This window comes from Protopterus annectens, chromosome 15.part0, assembly GCF_019279795.1.
Source record: "Protopterus annectens isolate FY-2018-M chromosome 15.part0, PAN1.0, whole genome shotgun sequence".
Classification (NCBI taxonomy): Eukaryota; Metazoa; Chordata; order Ceratodontiformes; family Protopteridae; genus Protopterus; species Protopterus annectens.
Window position 1 is genome coordinate 625,397,432 of NC_056749.1, and position 19,400 is coordinate 625,416,831.

General features: G+C 40.2%; 1 protein-coding gene across 1 annotated transcript in view; it reads right to left on the minus strand.

The window, feature by feature from the left end:
- Positions 1-19,400, minus strand: part of PLS3 (plastin 3) — a 980,136-nt gene that overhangs the window by 666,920 nt on the left and 293,816 nt on the right. The window contains exon 2 of the mRNA XM_044057459.1: positions 8,100-8,206. Within this exon, the coding sequence (XP_043913394.1) occupies positions 8,100-8,166 (67 nt within the window). The 5' untranslated portion in view covers positions 8,167-8,206. The remainder of the gene's footprint in view (positions 1-8,099; positions 8,207-19,400) is intronic.

Below are 19,400 nucleotides of genomic sequence, written 5' to 3' on the forward strand. Positions count from 1 at the left end.
TAGTAAATTTCAAAAAAATTTGGGACCCAATTAACATACATAACATACTATTAATCTGACAATAGCTACTGTGCTGTATTAAAGGGAATAGCAGGCAGCAGAACTTACAGAAGGGTACCAAGTTAACCGAATATCAGAATGACAGCAAATTAAAGGGCAACACTGAGATTCTCTTATTAAATGCACAAGTGCTCTGTCCTTTTCCTCCCTATTTAGTGTCCCTGTTATGAATAAACAGCTTTTAAAATATTTTCAAACTGACTTTCTCTCCACTTGAACAATGCCTTACTGTACTGTGGTTGTTCCACTTAAAAAAAAAAAAAAACATTTATCCCGCCCTGAAAGAGTCTCCAGTTCGTTTATGTCATCAAGGTCACTGAACACAGTTAGTTTTTCTAGCCAATTCCCTCTCCAAACTGACATAGTGACCGTCCTAAAAATCCACCAATGCTGTGAAGTCACACCTCCCTGGTCCTTCACCTACCCATACAGAAAGTAGCAGCTAGAACAAGGAAACAGTACAGGAGTTAAGTCTCCTGCTGTGAGATGTCAATCACAGCAGGTAAAAGCTCAAATTACCTTAGCACTTTGACAGCTAGGGAAGTTAGGTGTGAAGGGGGATGGAAGATGAGTCAAACTAGTACAATTCAGGCTTCACAGAAAAAATAAAAACTGCAGTTTAGTCATTCTAAAAAGAAGCAACAGTAAAAAGCACTTTTCAAGTCTGTTCTGTGGCATTTGTACTGTTAGTGTTTTAAGCAGTCATTGAACGGCATGAAATGTTACTTAAAACTAACTGCCTGAAAAACAGCAATGAATGCATGTAAAAGCAATGCAGTGACAGGAGCTTTAGGAAGAAAGAGGCCTGCATGATGTAACTTTTTAGAAACGAGCACTGCATTGTGGGATACCTAGAGGCAGAATAAACGATCAGAATTACCTCACAATGCCAGACCCCATGAGGTCAGTCTCAGAAATTATGGATAAAATATTTAAATATCTGTAAATAGGCCCAGAGTGGTAAAATGTAGAAAACACTTAACCATGGTGAATTTTTTTGAGTCTGTGGGTGCGGCTCTCATTTAATTTAATGGCCTCTACAAATTTCTCTCAAAACGTACGCCAGGAAGAGTAAGTGTTTTGGATGCTGTTGGAAGACTTGGGTCACTGATAGGTTACAGGGAGCGAGAGAATAGAATTCACGTTTCTTTCTCTTGCGGCATTCAAGCCATATTAAAGTTGCTATTTTTTTTTTTTTTTTTTTTTAACACTTAAAACAAACTAGTTTAACGTCACGATGATTGCTACTGCCATGTTCTATCCAGTGAAACTTCTCTTACTGAATTCCTTAAATTCCATTGGTTAGTTTTGTTCTCACAACTGTACTCCTTCCAACTGGCAGCTCAAGGCCTAATATGGCCTAGTAATTTGAATCAGGACTTCATCTTCAAAATGTCTTTATACCCATTACAAAGAGTGCACTGGAGCTTCTGCATACATCAGCAGAAATTTAAAGGGTGGGGTAGGTGCTAAAACAGTACTGTGTTTGTTCTCTCTGTAGTACAGTCATGTACATTACACTGATCTTTTTAACAGTATTGTGAAAGCAAACAGTTTATTGAGACTTAAAAAACTAAACATTTTAAAATGCTCTTTTGGAGATTCTATCTTCCTTTACTGGATCACCAAACAGCTACAGCAAACTCCTGAATTCTGAGCTTATATAGTTTCATATGTGTGTACTAGACTAATGGCCCTGGGGCCTTTACAAGCCTAGCCCATAGAAGTGCCCTGGAATTGTGCCACCCATCATTAGTTCTCAGTGCCTTTTATCAAGTAGAGCCACTGGAGTGATCCGCGGGGTGAACTTTCCATTTCCCATCCACTCAAGATTTCTCTTGAAGAGGGCTAGCAAGGTGCTCCGCTTGACATGTATGGGAAGTCTATTCCGGAGCATGGGCAGTCTCTGGATTATGAACATGTCCCTCCAGCAGGTTCTGTTGATTGTGGTAATGAGGTTGAGGTCTCTGGAGTGTGTAGTGCGGAGAGAATGGGATTTCTTTAGATGTAGCATTTCTAACCGAGCTGGCTCAGACATGGCTTTGTAAGTCAAGCAGAGATCGCCTCTTAGTAGATGATATGAGACAGAGAATAGCTGGAGTTTTTTTTTTTTTTGAGTCTGTCCATGTAGGACATGTGCTTAAGGCCTAGGATCCTCTTCATGGGGTACTTTTGTGGCCCTCTCCAGCTGTTACAAGTGTCTAGTGAGGTACATGCCAAATAAGGCATTATACTCAATGCCTGAGCTAATGAAGGAAGAGTAGAGAGAAATGACAACCTCTTTCTTCCTGGATGCAAAACCCTTCGTAATCAGATGTGCCACATAGAAGGACTTTCTGATCACAGTGACAAAGTGGTGGTCGAAGTAGAGGTTGCAGTCAAGCTGTGTCCCCAGATCTCCTATAACGTCTTCAGTGTTAAGTGGGCTCCCATCGATGTGGTAATTAGTGGAAAATGAGGTTTTCCCTAAGTGAATGACTAAGGCTTTTTGGCATTAAGCTTAAGGCCATGGTTGACACCAGTCATTAGTCTCAGTGAGGCCTTTGTGTAGGATGTCTGCATCACTTGGGGAGTTAATAATGGCTCCCAGCTTGCAGTCGTCTGTGAATTTGGTTAACCAGAGTCCTTCTGTGTTGGCCTGGACTTCTGAGAAGTAGATGCCAAACAGGAGAGGACCCAGGACCAATCACTGTGGGACTCCACTCGTGACTGGTTGGCAGTCTGACTTGGAGTCTGCTACTTTCACACTGTGTTCTAACTGTGAGCCAATTTGCAACCCATCTAACAATATAGGGGGTTAATGCCTAGCTTGATGAGTTTATCAATAATTCCTGAGTGAGGAATGGTAAAGGCCTTGGCCAGATCAAGGTAGGCTGTATGAACTGACTTAACTTCATCCACCACCCCGGTGACGGACTCAAAAGGTCAACCAGGTTGAGCAGGCATGATCTACTTTTCACAAAACCAAATTGCGTGGGATCTAGAGTTTGGAAATTCCCTATATCCTTGTTAATTAGGTCCATTATGATGCACTCCATAGCCTTGCATATCAGACTCATCAGGCTAATGGGGCAATAATTTCCAAGGTCTGTAGTCGCTCCTCCTTTATGGAGAGGGATGACTGCAGCAGTGAGCCATTCGGTAGGGACAAAGCCCAAGATGAGGCTGTGAGTGAATAGAGCACACAGATGTGCTGCCAGTTCACTTTGTAATTCATGCACAACACAGCCAGGGATATTGTCAGGTCCCATAGAAGCTGTATCCTGAGCCTTAGACAATGCAGCTTTAACCTGTGCTGTATTAATGCAGGGTGCCTGGCATTTTTCAGGTATTGAGATTGATCTTTTAGAGAGGGGGGGGGGAGGGTAAAGTTGGCACTGAATCTGTCAGCCAGTACGTTGGCAATACCTGTTGGCTCAGTATAGGAGGTACCATTGTGCAGTAACTCCGAGCAAATCTGGGTATTGCCATGGAGATTCCCGATACAACTAAAGAAGGCTTTGTGGCTGTTTTTAGTGTCTGCCACAATTCTGCCTTCATAGCTGGCTTTGGAAGTTTTGATGAGGGATCTCAAATTTTTGTTGAGGATAAGGGAATTTTTCCAGTCGTGGGACTTCACCTTTTTCTGCAACAGTTTCTTTCTTCTCTTGAAGAGTTTATTAATGGCAGGGGACCACCAGACTGGCTTCCTTTTTTTTTTTTTGGAGGATCATCTTGGTTCTGTTGGGTATGGCTAGTTTCATGCATTTATGTACGTGTTTGTTCAGTGCAGTGGTGTATGATTTGACAGTCATCCATCTATTTTCTATTGGTATGGGTGCCGTGAAGTTAGCCGCTTCTGTTTTTAGGAGTCCAAAGTCAGCTTTGGATAAGTTTTTCATGGTGGATACCTTTGCGGGTGGTGTGGGTGACATGTGGATTTCCAAAGTGATTAGTTTGTGGTCGGATCTAACCAGGGAGAAATTGACCATTGGTGTAGGGCAACAGTTGCCCATGTTAGTAATAACCAGGTCAAGGATGTTTTATCTAGTGGGGATAAGAATGAGCTGGTCCAGGGCACTGGAATTGATTAATTCCAGGAAGCGTTGGGCCAGTGCATTGGTGCTTGAGTAGTTTTTCAGTTGATGGAGGGGTAGTTTTAAGTCTCCTAGTATGAGAGTATTGGGTTCGACCTTGACAGATTCCAGAGTGCTTAGAAATGTGGAGTGAGAGTCTAGGGACATGGTTGAGGACCTATAGCAGGTTATGACCTAGATCGCAGTCTTACCCAATGTTAGTTGTATTTGAAGTATCTCAGATGCATTATGCTGGGCTACTAGTCTGGAGGTATGCATATCCTTTATGAACATGGAGACACCACCACCTTTGGAGCTTTGGTTCATGGTTTGGGGCTGAAAGGTGTGGAATGAGTTTTAGCATGGTAGCACAGGGGTGCTTTCTGCTGCTTTAAACCAGGGGTGACAGATGCAGGCCATCTCTGGCAAAGCATTGAAGTCTGTCAATCATGTCATCCCAAGTAGACAGATACTGGAGCCCCTTAGAATAATACCAGAAACTTAGCTAATTGTTGAAGTCGATCATTTTTTGTTTGTACTGTGGTATCATTCTGGGTGATGGTAGAATACTTCTCAGGGCTAGTGTCATATCTACCTGGGCCACATAATCCGAAAGCTCCACCATGTCTCTTCATGTAGTCCAGGGAGGTGCATCTCGGGTCATTCACACCCATACGGACAATGACAGAGTCATATTTGTACTTGTTGTGGAGTGACCAGAGTGCGTGTCATATTCTGGCACCTGATATACAGCTGACTGTTGCCTTCTCCTTATTCAGCCTAGTGAGTGGGATATCTATGTGCCTCACTATTGAGTCAGTTATGATTATTGCATTGGGCAAGGTGTTTAACCGTAGGGGCACACTGTGGAGGTGAGCTGTGTCTCCTGTGGTTTATGCCGTGTTTTGGTGGGCAAGTGAGTTTCTGTCTTGTAGGTCTCTATTGTTTGGGTAGATTTCTATTGAGTGCCTCCGCAAAGGTGGGTGTGTGCTTTGTGTTTTTATGCGAGAGCTGTGATAGTGGGTGTTCTGGAGGGTTGTGTGTTCCATGTGGTGTGGTGCAGGTACTGACCTTCTCTTGACCAGCTAGTCCAGTCTTGGCTGGAGAGTGCATACCTTCCAATTTGGTGACATAAGTGCATCTCTCACAAGTCTGAGTGTTGGGAGGTAAGAGAAGAGGGTTGTCTGTGTACATGAGGCAGTTGCTACACTGACTCAGAATGCCCAAGTGCACCAGGTTAATAGGAGAAAGCACAGGGAACTGGCCTTTAATCATGCCAGAAGGAGTAGTCATAACTACTAAGCACTGGAGCTATTTCCATTAAGAACTAGTGCTGATGGCTCTTACATGTGCTATAATAATTGCTACAAAAATCTGCAGTGTAAAGTGATTAGGCTATTTGAAGTGCAGGAGAGAAAGAACTAGCAAGATCCAAGGGAAAAACTGAAGAGCAGACTTTTCTGGCACCAGTAATAATTTGCCTCAGCTCGGCGCTGCTGAGCAGAGCTTAAACAAGAGCAAACACGTGCTTTTAAATCAGATTTTAAAAAGGATAATGCTGCAGTACATACAAGTCATGAGCAACAAGTTGTGAATGGAATATGAAGCATCTTAAACATCCATTAAAAAAAAAACTATACAAGTGATTATTGTATGAGCAAGCAGTCGCCCCAATGTACAAAATACCCACTTAGTAACAACTACCACCACCATCTTATAACACTCTTAAAACAAACTAAAAGCAAATAGTCATAGGCAAAGTGTACCACATGCATGCCAAAGCATACTATTTTGTAGTTATGCACTTGGAACATAAATGTGTTTGTGACACAAGGGAAATACTGCCAGCCCAGTTACCTAGAATTTTATAAATATTTATAATTCATTTGTGAGTACCAGCATAATATAATTGCTTGTGTTACCAAATTAGAACTATATGTTGTATATATTAAACAAGTGGTACAGAACTGTGTGTTGAACAGGGTTTCTTCAGTACTGAACTTCAAGGATGTGTCCACAGTGTATCCTACTGGACAAGATCAGAAATGTATACAAACTATATACCTGGGCAAATGTACGTTTTAATAGTAGAAACTGGAACATACAGAGTTAACTTGCAAAACTTCAAGAAAATAAGTTGAAATTAAACTGTTTTGCGATTGTGCTATAAAAGTTAGTTTCAATGCAGCAAGGAGACAGGATGTCTAGAACTAGGATGCATTCTGCATTGTTTTGTATGAGTTTTATTGTTTTATGTCTTCTAGCAACTGCAAACATCTGAAGGCTATGTATTTTAACAAGGAGATGTCAAATACTACAATGGAGGGTTTAGCTTGGGAGTTTAATTCAGGTGACAAAGTGATGTCATCCAAGTTAATCCAGGAGTAATAAATATTTGATATTAAATTTAAGAACTCTCAGAGAGAGGGGAGGGCATTTTGTACTTTGTCTACGACCTAACTAGAACATGCACTCATCACCACCATCTGCACTTGTCTTGATGCAACTAAGTCTAGGGTACAGTAATTTCTCTGAGATACAGTTAGGAATATAGTAAAGTATAAGCTTAGATGTTTACTTTGAGACTGTCCTGCAATGTTGTTTTAAATATTTCCTGAGATTCTGAACTCTGAAGTAACTATGTTTGTTTACAGAGTATTGTCTTGTTTTTTTATTATTTAGTATTAAATATATTTAAACCCATCTTTGTGGCTGATATTTGTGAGACATATTTAATCTCAGAGTACTTGCATACTTATCTGCTGACACTACACAGGCCACTCCTAAATAGCCTTGCTCATGGTCACACTAACATTTGGATTAATAGTAACATTACAAAGTAGGATTGGACACTCTGGTAAGGGCCTTAAAGTAGCTGATAAGGGGTTCTGGTGGCAGTGATAACAGTCTAGGCAGAAGGGGGCATAGTTCGTAAACCTGTGCCAGCCTTTCCCAGGAGTGTGTTTGTATATAAATCAAATGTGCGTCAGCTACTTGGGCAGGGACACAAACCACTGGTTGGACACAGTGTATGTTCAAAAGGACTTGGCTTGGAACCCAGGCGAAGGACTCAACTCTATAGCTGTGCCAGTGGGGAGTCTTACTGGGGATCTGGAGAGGGAAGGAGGGAGAAACCAGCCCCAGACTGACTGATCTCCATGTGCTCTTAAGGGAAACTGCAGTTTACTGTCTGTACTTGTCATCCTCCCAATGTGTATGTCCCTCACTGTTGCCAGTGGTGAGGATTGAGGCTCCTTGATTACTGGGCACCAGTGCTGGGGCATCACTGTTATTTATGTCCCATACTGCATCAGCTACAACAATGCACTGGCTCATTCATTTGACTGATGGACAAATGTTATAAGAGGTTTTGTAATCTGTAATGAAATGGCTCAATGCACTAATGGCAAACACATCATTAATCAAGCTGGGTTGTGTGGTTTGCTTTTAATTCTTCCCTTCCACTCCAAACATTATGTCTGCATTTCTTGTTCTTGTGTTTTCAAAGATATTGAAACTAAATTTAAAAAATAAAAACTACTTTAAGCTGGAGGAGCAACATTAGCAAACCATACAGAAGACACCCATCCCAAATTTACAGTGACACTGAAGTCAGAAACAGAAGAGTAGCTGCATATTAATGCTTTATTCTCAGTCTGTCAGCAGTCAGACAAAAAGGCATCTGGCACTAACTTCTGTCTGGAGTTCAAGGGAGCTGTGGTTATTACTTGTGTAGAATTCCAAAAATCCTGGTTATGTCCCTGAAAGCAAGCAACTGTGAGAAAAAAAAAAATCAGCACTCTTTTCTTCCAGTTTCTTATGCCACTGTTGCAGAATTAAATCATGAATGTTGAAAAAACAAGTACGCAGACAACTGCAGCAAAACATCTCACTCTGCCATAATGTCTTAATTATGCACTACCATTCATAATATAAAATGGGTCAACTGGAGAATCTGTTTGCCAGTAAAACACATCTACTTACCAACTCTTTCAAAAGCTGCCTTAAGTTCTTCCAGCTCTTCTTTTGAGATGTGTGTTGTGGTTGTCATCTTCAGATGTTTTCAGATGTTTCCCAGGTACAGAATAATCCTTTGGAGAAAAATAAAACAGTCATCAATTAACACTGAAAGTGCATTCATCAGTAGCTAAGCAAAGAATTGTAAAACAATTGTATACCAACAGCCTGTTTAGCAATTACACTGTACAAACATAAGGTCTAGCAAGAAACTGCAGAACCTTATCACACTGGGATAGAACATGACTCCACCCCTCAAGTGCGTGTTCACTCCCCAGACCCCCACCAAACATTTAAAATCATCTATTAATACAAAATGTGCAAAGAAAGGGGGCAAACCTGGTGAAAATGCCTGAGGGGAGGACCAAATATGGTGCTAACTTACAGAATATGGCAATCTTGCTCTAAAGCTTAAAAAGCAAAGCCAGTTCTGTATGATATTAGTCAAATTTCAAGGCCTTGAAACAGCACCAGAACCACTGCCATGTCCATCAAGATGGCTTCTGTAATAAATCAAAATATATACAGCCCCAGCTCTGGGCACAATGAATCTAGCTTGCTTTAACTTCCTAAAAATGTTGACAACAGTTTTCAAATTCAGAAAGGGATTAAAAGAAACACAAATCTAACATGCTAAGGGGTTTTAGTAATATGGGATCCCAGCAGTGATGCTCAAAATCAGAAGTCATCCAAAAAATTGTTGGTTTTGTCAGTGGAGAAAAGACAGTTCTATAACAGGTTATACTGAGCCTGTCAACTACATCCCAGTAAAACAAAGAAACCACCAACTCAAGTAACTGTGGTTTAATATATTTATTCAGCTGCACAGACTGGTAAAGATAAGCCCTGCACCTCACAAGAACTTCAGAGATTTGCTTTATTTATAATATGAAGACAGCCAGCTTTAAGCAATTGTGATGTACTGTACTCCATTACAAAATGTCTCCCAATCTTTCATTCAAAATACATTCTAAAACCTGATATTTCAAAGTACGCCAATTACCATTTTCCAACAAGTTTATACAAAGCACTGTTTGTACTACATTTAATGTCAGATAAAAGCTTACACATGCAGGTTTTTAACCTTCTAGTACACTTTCCAAAATAAAAATGGAATGTGTACATTGCACAACAGTAAAAAATATTGCTAATGTTGCAATCTGCAAAAGAGCTAAAATGGTAAATATATACCCACTTTTTTGGATGTTTCAAAACTAACTTCCTGGCAATATATTTACAAAAGGCCAATCACAGAATGTTTATTTTATTCTACATTTGTTAACCGGGTAGAGTCCGGCTGGACAAGTAGCCCATTTTCAGAGGAGACCCGGGGAGATAAGCTCCATAACAGTAGTACAAAAAGATTACAAACATTTTTTAAAAGATTTACAAACCGTATACAAAAAAGTTTTGACAGTTGCCAATCACAATTTACAAAAAGGTGAATGTAAAACAGAAAACATTACATTTCTTAGGCCTTATTAAAGACAGCAATATGAAACTCATTAGATATACAACTAAAAAACAATGTGGCATTTTCATTTGGTGGACGTAAGAAAAGAAGATAGCAGACTAGAAAACATTTGAACGAAGGCATGAGAAACTAGCCAGGAGTATTACAGCAGCATAGCCATTGTTGAGTAAGGTATTCTTTTAGGAGTTTTTTTGAAGTTATGACAATCTGTGTTTAAGATATTCTGGGGTAATAGGTTCCACTGTTTGGTTACTTTGAAGAAGAACAGAGAGTCACCAAAGTAATTATGGGACTTTGTAACCTTGAGTACAAGTTTATCGGATGATCCAACGGTCCTGGGGTTGGTGTTTAGTAGCGCTAGATTGGCGAGTACAGGGCAGTTTTGTGGATAATATAATATAATAATAATAATGCCCCCTCTAGCATTATTCTGTCCAGACACATGCAACAAACGAATGCCCAGAAAGATACTTTACTAAAAGGATAGAAGGCCTAAACATGTCCTACATAGACCAACTCAAAGCCCTGTCACTATACTCTAATCTCCTACAGACTTTTTAACAGGATACCCATGTCCGGCATACAAGGCATCCTCTGACCCATTACTGACGGATTTGCTGCGCATCAGCAAATCAAATGGCATCCAAAATACTTGGTCTAGGAATGCAACATCAAATGAATGGTTTGAAGGGACAGGCATTTCTCACAGAGGATACCACTGCTCTGAAACAGACTGCCCATCCACATAAAACAAAGCTCATCCCTGTCCATATTCATATGCAACTTGGATCTTTGGATGGGTAAAAGAAAAAATTTACCTCAGGACTGCTCCCTTTACTACTAATGGGTATAGCCAGCTACTAAATGCTTTATCGCATGCATGGTTCACCGTAAATCATCTATTATATGATCCCAGTAGTTATTCGCACTAGGGGTAATGTATAATTATCAATCTTGGGATGGGTAAAGCCAATCTATAACCAAAAGGTGTAGGTTAATTCAAGCACAAAAAGGGAAAAAGTACAGTTGTGTAAAATCTTCCCATAACAGTAGACATCCCTCTCTTCACTGTTGCAGTATTCATAACTTTAGGGAACCCCTGCCTAGGAAAGCCCGACATCTGGCCACTATACCAAAGCCTTAGGTTGCTTTAAGGCATGCCATACATCACATGTATGCTCTTAGAGTAGCACAGGGTATAAAAATGACATCTAGACATACCCCACACAGAACTTAACGCCCCAGTAGGAAAGCCAGTTCAATGATAATGAAGAGGCAACCAGTACATCCAGAAGACAAATGGGACCAGGGGGAGGAGGAGGGAGGGAGGGAGTGAATACTGCAACAGTGAAGAGGAGGACATAGTACAGTTGTGTAGAATCTTACCAAAAACCGTATATGTCCTTCCATTTCACTGCTGCAGTAATCATAAAATTAGGGAGACTGCCAAAGCTCGGGAAGAAACTTGGGAAGAGGAAGGACCAGCAGAGATTTCTAGAAAGCCATGACAGATGTCTCTAGCCAACCCAGCTCTAGCAATTCCATCCAACTTATAGTGCTCAGTAAAAGTATGCACAGAAGTCCAGGGCTGCCTCAGGAATAGAGTTGGTATCCAAACCCTTGATAAAAGCACCAGAAGAACACCCAGCTGTAGTAGAAAGAGCCTTAACAGAATAAGGAAGGCTCTTGCCATGAAAGTAACAAAAAGAAATAGCCCTTATAATCCAATAAATAGTATGATTGGATACTGCTACTGCCAAGGGCCTGGGATGAAAGGAAACAGAGCTCATCAGATTTCCTAATAGACAGCCTTTTCCAAATAAAATCTGATTTGTCTATTCCCATTCAGCGTGCAGATAATAGATGAGGGAAAAAAGTGAGCAAATGAATAGACTAAGGGACAACTCATTCACCACCTTGGGCATAAATGGAGGATTAGTACGCAAGGACACCCTGTCGTTATAAAAACACCAAAAGGAGGACAAGCCATAACTGCTTAAAGCTCAGACACTCATCTGGCAGAAGTAAGGACTAACAAAAGTACAGTCTCCCAAGAGCAATGTTTTATTTATTTATCTATCAGTTGCTGATCGCGAGTGTCTGGCTGAGCTATTGCCCTTTTTCAGTGAAGGCCCGGGGAGAAAAGCTCCAAAGATATACAATGCAGTAAAAAATAGCAATACAGATGCATTTCAATAAAAATAGCAACAGAGAACTTTGGTAATTAAAATACGTAAGCTACATAGATGTATATTGTTGACAGATAAAACAGTACTGTAAACAGAGGAGACTGTTAAAAAACTGGAATAAGTTGTACGTTTTGAGAGATGACATAAGGTTCTGTATGCAGAGTAGTAGAAACTTAAAAGGTTACATAAGAATGTTAGGGAGCAGAGTATAGAAACAGCTTTGGAGGTTGCATTGAAAGCGTAGGATGAAGTAGTTAGTGGTAAGTTTTAGTAACTTAGTTTGTGCAAGGAAGCTGAAGCAGCAGTCTCAAAAGGAGCCTGAATCAGTTACTCCAGGACAAAGTTAAGATCCCAGGGGGGAGGAGGAGGAACAAGCTTCCTGGGAGGCCTGATATGAAGGATGCCTTTAAGGAATTAAGCTTCAAACATAGAAACTAAAGGAGAAGATGAAGGCAGACAAGCAGAGATAGCTGATAAGTGGGCCTTAACATAAGAATAAGCCAACCCAGCATCTAGCAGTTCACACATATGAGAGAGAACACCAAGTGAACATACGCAGAAAGTGGATCCAAGTTACAAGAAAAGACACCAAATAGAAAACCTCTTTAATTTGGATAAGTAAGATTTCCTACTACTGGGTTTCCTGGCCTTCTGTAGGAAATTAAATATGTCCTCAGACAAATCGTGTCCATGTGGACTCAGAATCCTATCACCCACAGTGTTAGTTGAAGAGTAAACAAGTGGGGATGGATGAGAGATCTGTTGTCTTCTGCAATTAGGTCCACCCTTTGAGGTAACTTATGAGGACTGCTCTTGGCTAAATGCAGAAGAGGAAACCAATGCTGTCTCGGACAAAAGGGAGTAGCAATAAATTTTTGGGGGCGTCCTGTCAAACTGAGAACCTGAGAAGAGTAAGCAAGGGATTCCTCATCAGAATCCAACTCCTCCTCCGGAGGAATCCTGATCCCTGGGACTTAAGGGGAGTTGGAACGCAAACACCCAGAGAAGGTTTCAATGCCAAAGCACTAAATATACCCTGAATGAAGGCCTGCCACTTGCTTTGTGGATCCTTAGGGGCAGGAAAAACAGGTTTAGTTTTTTGTTTTTTCTTTAATGGGACATCTGCCTTGTAAATTGTGGAAGGCTCTGACCCAGCACGGCATTCAATAATAGTAGGGACTTCTTGGACTAAAATTTAAGGAACATCGCTAGGCCCCTCAGAAATTATCAACCATGGTTCCCCCTGAATGTCCAACATGGATGTCTGATAAGCCTGCTCAGACGTGCTTAAAGCCAGATCCCCACTGGCTTCCAACCAGGTCGCAGCACAGGAATCAAACAAAGCCAGGCGAACTGCCAGGCATTCACTCACCTTGGGAAAAACATCTGGAGGAAACTGAACAGTGGAGGATTCAGGCCTAGGTTTCTTGGCCTCCTTTATCCCCGATGGCTGTCCCTCATAATGGGAAGTTCCCTCCACCTTTGCAAGAAGTTTAAGTCACTGAAACTCAAGATATAACACCAAAGAAGAAAGTCTACTATGCAATGTTCTCGGAACAAAACCGGACAGGGGACAAGGAAAAAGAGGCACTGTTCATGGTGGTCTCTATGGGGAATCTGTATCCCACACTGGCAATTACTCTCCTTGGATGACACGAAACCCCACAAGCAACAAAGACAAGTAAATATTGTTCGGACTGGTGGCAAAGAAGTTCTGAGGATAGTAAATCTGGATGTCATCTTTATGCCCTATAATACACAAGGAGAATACATGTGTGATATGCGGTGAACCTTAAAGCAACCCAAGGCATTGCTATATTGGCAGTTCATCAGGCTGTCGAAGGCAGGGGATCCCTAATGTTAAGAATATTACAACAATGAAATGAAAGGACATGTAGCTAGGCTTAAAATGGCCTGCAGGGACAGCTATCCTAGAACTTGGCTATGAACAGGCACACATGTAACAAGGAAATGTCCCTTGTGCTTGTATAGTTTTCTTAATATAGTCATTCTTGTAATGCAGCATATCTTTTTGACCCCAAACTGGTAACATGGCTGTTCATTTAGCTCTGTTACACATTATTCCAGTGCTTCCAAATAATGCCTTTAATCCACACTTAACCCTTGGTGTGTGCAGGTATTTCTGTTACTTGTGTTTTAAGGACCAGCAAAGACGATACTTAAATTTACTTGAGAATTATCCTGAGATTATCTTGAGCATACTAACAGCAATAAGGTAGAAGAGTTAACCACTAAGTTGCAGCTGCTCTGTTTGTTCCAAGCATTTATGTAGCAAAACCACTGGTCTTCGCTACAAAATCTTTTGTTCAATTATAACACCTGATCACTATCAGTATACAAGTCTGCATGTTTTCTGCACATATATTTAGGATTTCCCAGACAGTCCGTTTTTATCCCACTACCCAAAAATAAGCTGGTTGACTGACTACACTAAATTCAACTGTATAAAGTATATCTGGATATGTGTGGGAGTATTTCTTATACATATACAGACTATATACAATGCAAGTATATACTATACGCAAACATAATACTCTACATCTAATCACAAATCACTGAAACAACAAATCAGTGAAAACAAATTTCATCAAAAATACATTTCAATGGCTCCCTTTATAGAAAATTTTATAGGACTTTTTCTTGTATATGAAAGTTTTTTTTTTTTTTTGCATGTTTTTGCATGTGGAGGCTTTGCTCTCGATACCCCTTAAATATAGTAACTCCATGGTTGTATAACTGCAGAGATCAGAGAGATCACAGACACGATGAATCACTGCTACTGCACAAAAACAAACTTCTAGTAATGGGGATACAACATGAGGGAGGGAATTTGCAATGTCCACCATTCAGTCCATCTTAAATGCCAGTTGCAGATTCAACCTCCCACCAAGAAAAGACCACCACTGCAAACCAATGAAAAAGCCAAATGGAAATCTCCTTTCTACTTGTCTCTCAACTATTTAAAATCATCAAGAATGACTCTTGCACCAATGTACTACCTTAGACATCTTAACCACTCATTTCCTCTACACCCCCACCCCCAAAGCTAAACTTCACTGTACAAAGCATGCTTTCTCAGTCATTAGTCCCTAGGAATCTCGCCTTTTGTTTCTTAGAGAATTCCTCTTACCCCATTTTCCAATCAGAAATAAAAGCACATTTCAAAACTCTAGGAAAATGCAACCGTTTTCTCTCTCTGGTCATACAAAACTTAACTGCTTCATATACTTCTCTCTACATACCTTGCTCGGACTCTTATTTTTGATTGTGATTTTTTCAGCATGCCAACTCTGATTTCCACTCTGTATATTCTGCTTTGTCAATCACTCTGCATATAATGTCATTTATCTACTGCCTTTATACCCTCAAGCCAAATAGGATACTCATTTTGAATATAATGCAGGTATCTATTGCATTTTGCCATTCACTCTGTATACAATGCCAAATATATGTTGCGTTTACCCCGGGCTTTGCCTGAAACAGGTCCAGTGGGAACATTGCTCTATTCCAGTTAAATTCAAAATAAATAAATGTACAAATGCTGCACTAAACTAATTTGCATTGTTATTCATACAATTCTAAGATCCTAAAAACACTATTAGTTGTCTATAGCCTAGACTTTTCTATGAAATGTTTGTTCAACCAAATATGCCTTTAATAAACTGTTTTCAATTACATTTTTTTCACTTTATGATTCATCAAAAAAGTCAGTTCAAGGGAATGTTTTATACACACTCATATTGTGTACATGGGTCCTAGCTGCTTTATCAAAATTATACTTAAAGAAAATGAAATGTTAAAGACAATGAAAACCAACTAAACTGAAACCACAACACATCAAAGAGACAAATACATAATAAAAACACAAATACAAATATTCTATGTTTTTGCGGAGGGGGGCAAGCCCCCCCAAATTACATAAACCAACTCGGAGATCGTACTACAGTGACAAATGGGGTGAATTCTTCAATTGTAACTAATGCGATCTGCATACACAAGTTGAAAGTGCTAACAAACACTTAAACTAAAGTTAACTTACTTTATATCTGCCATGAACAGTACCGCTATGCAGAAGTGGCCCTACGTCTATCACTACCAGGATCACTCTTGCCGAAAGGAAACTCAGATGTATGATGCATGCATATTTTTGTATTACACCCCAATACCAAATGTATTACATACACACACACATTTTGATGAAATACTTCTTTTGGCAAAGTAATGATGAGATGTTTTATTGCATCGCTACTTTATCAAAACATCTTAAATGGCATTTGCAGGAATGAAAAGCTAGAGAAATCCGTCAACGAGTTAAGGTTGCAGGTGCTGAGGTGCTAAGACCATATCCATGCATTCTTCTTGGACTTCATGTCCGTGTAGATTCAAACAGCCCAAACTTCCCCCACAAATCCTAGCATCAGAACCAGACAAATAAAGTACTACATTCCACTAAAGAATGTCCATATGTACCTTGGATGAATGATGCAAATAAGTTACAGGCATGCATTGCATACCAAGTAAGAACACAGAACAGAGTTGATATAAACTTGCAAAGAATATCTAGTCTGTATGTTCTCTCAGAAGGTCCCATACAGCTTTTAACTCTCACTGGGCTCAGTGAGAAAGACTGCACTACAATACTTAGGAAGCGGGGAACCTGAACTGTATGACCACCATTAACGGCAATCAGACAGACATGAAGTCCAAGTAAAATGCACAGGTATGATTTTAGCACCTTAACACCTGCAATCTTAACTCCATTATGTAAATGGACCTATTCTACCTCCTAAGACAAACTGCATATACCCCCCAACTGTAACTTCATTTCTGCCCCCCTTTTTCTTCTTGAGATCCATGTTTTCATTCCCTGAATTTACCCAAATTTCATTCCTGACTGCCCTCCTTAGCCAACACAACATGGAGTACTGGGGAGGGGGGCTTTCAACTTAAGTTGGGAAAATCCAAATTAATCCAAACCTTTAAATTCTTTACACCCTATGAAATTCATATGGGAAAAAAATGAAGGAAAAATTAGGTGCCAAGCTCTAAACTAGACCAAGTTGCTAGATGTATATATGCTGAAAATGTTGCGATTCTGTGTGATAAAGAAAATTCTGGGTATGTTTTCTCTCATACTTAGGAGTAGCATAAAAAGCAACCAATACTATTTATACTATTTATTCTAAAGATTGCTACACTAATTCAGTTGGCTCAATCAATGAATTGCTACTTTCATATTCACTTAGTTGACTTGTTTAAGCTATAAAAGAATTTTAAGAGCTGACAGAGTCAGCCGTATCTGTTAAACATGGGCAACAGGTTGTTTTTGAAATGTAATATATAAACAGAAGGTAATGCCATTAATCCCTTTGAAACTGCATGCATGCAAACATATAAGGAATGAATTTACAGTAACCTCAGTTTCGTCTGGCACAGCATTACGACTAACAGCTACTAATAATTTCATCCTCTAATCCAGAGTTTGATTCCTTCTGTCACATTTCCTACTTGCCTACATAACGTAACCAGTGTTTGTGAGTCTAGGCTTGTACCTTGTGAGGTAGCAGCACTGCCCAATTACTTGAACTGTCATTTCAGATTAATTTATATGTACATCTGAGACAACCGTCATCAAAACTATGATATCCCATGCAAATTACTATGCACCCACCCAGCGCAGACATTTTCAAATACATATATATGTATATATACTTACACACTCGTGTGTTTATATGTTAAAATTACAAGCAACTTACATTTGTGACTACAGAAATTGTATTTTTATTTAATTTATTTCTGATTTGATAATTGTGAAAGTCCGACTGGACACAGATCCATTTTCAGCGGAGGTCCGGGGAGAAAAGCTCCAAATATAGTACATAAGTGAGGATTTGCGCTTACATCTAAGAATACATTTCAGCATGCAATATGCAGATATTAACAACTTGTTGACAGGAATATATGCAGTACATTACAAGACTACATTTCAGCATGTAATAGTCAGAGAGTTTAACCATTTCCTGTTGTAAGGATTATATGCAGTAGATTACAAGATTATTAGTACAATAATTGAGAAAAAAACAAGTACAAAGATTTTGATAGGAGTTTTCTGAAAAACCCTTATGTTTGGGGTAGAATAGGTATACCTGGGTAACTAGAGGAAGAAAAGTACAGTTTTGTACCTACCATAAATGTAGATGTCCAAACTGGATAGCATCTGCAGTCATAACAACTGGGTTGTCCTGTCGTCAGGCAGCCCTGCAGTCGGCCGGATTCCAAAGTCCGGGTCCGGCTTCGGCTGATGTCGCACTCCACCCGACGTCATCTCTGTTGGTCTTCGGGTATAAAAGCATCAGCCGACGCCATTTTCCTCAGTGTTTCTTGCCCCAGATGCCAGTAGCCCTCTTGCAGGCTAAAATTTGGATAGATGCCAATGTTTCCAAATAGATAGAGGTAAACACAACAATAAGCATGTATGTACATATATACAAACAAATACACCATAAAAGACTCCCCCCCAACAGCTAGCTATTAGGAGGGTAAACACCCTAGGAGTACCACAGAGGGGAAAGAGGGAGGGTAATCCTGACTGCAGATGCTATCCAGTTCGGACATCTACATTTATGGTAGGTACAAAACTGTACTATGTCCTTCATGGATGCATCTGCAGTCATAACAACTGGGTAGAATACCATAGCCAACTAGGGGAGGAGGATAAAAGTAGATTATGGTGTGTTTAGGATCCCTTGCAGTACAGCAGTGGCAAACCCTGCTCGGGATCTGGAATATAGAGGCAAATTATAATGCTTGGCAAATGTATGCACGGAGGTCCAAGTAGCCGCCTCAATAATGTCTTTGGTTGCCACTCCTCGTAAGAAGGCTGTGGTAGTGGCTGTTGCCCTTGTAGAATGAGGTCTTATGTTCTGTGGAATTGGTTTTCCATGGAAGGAGTAACAGTATCGTATGCAATTTCCTATCCATTTGGAGATTGTCTGTTTGGAAATAGCTTTTCCTTCCCTTCCTGTTGCATAGGCTACAATAAGTTGGTCAGTCTTTCTGCTATTTTTGTTCTGTCCAAGTAGTAGCGTAGCTGTCTATGTACATCCAAGGTATGCAGTATTCTTTCCCCTCTGTTTTGTGGGTTGGGAAAGAAGGTAGGTAGGTGGATTGCCTGGTTTAAAGACACTCTGGATACCACCTTGGGCATAAATGTAGGATTAGTCCTCATGGACACTCTATCTTGGTGGAAGATTAGGAAGGGTTGCACTGCCATTAAGGCCTGTAGTTCTGAAACCCTCCTTGCTGAAGTAATTGCCAGTAGGAAAGCAGTTTTCCATGACAGGTGTTGTAGGTCTGCTGTTGCTGCTGGTTCAAAGGGTGAAAGTGTCAACTTTTCTAGCACAAAGTTTAAATCCCAAGCTGGTAATGGTGGTTTCCTTGGAGGTTTTACATTCTTGATTCCTCTGAGGAACTGCCTGAGCAAAGGGTGCGAAAAACAGGTGGATCAAAGCTGTATTCTGCTGAAATAGCTGATGCATGTATCTTGATGGAGGAGTAGGACAGGCCTGAATGAAGAAGTTCGCC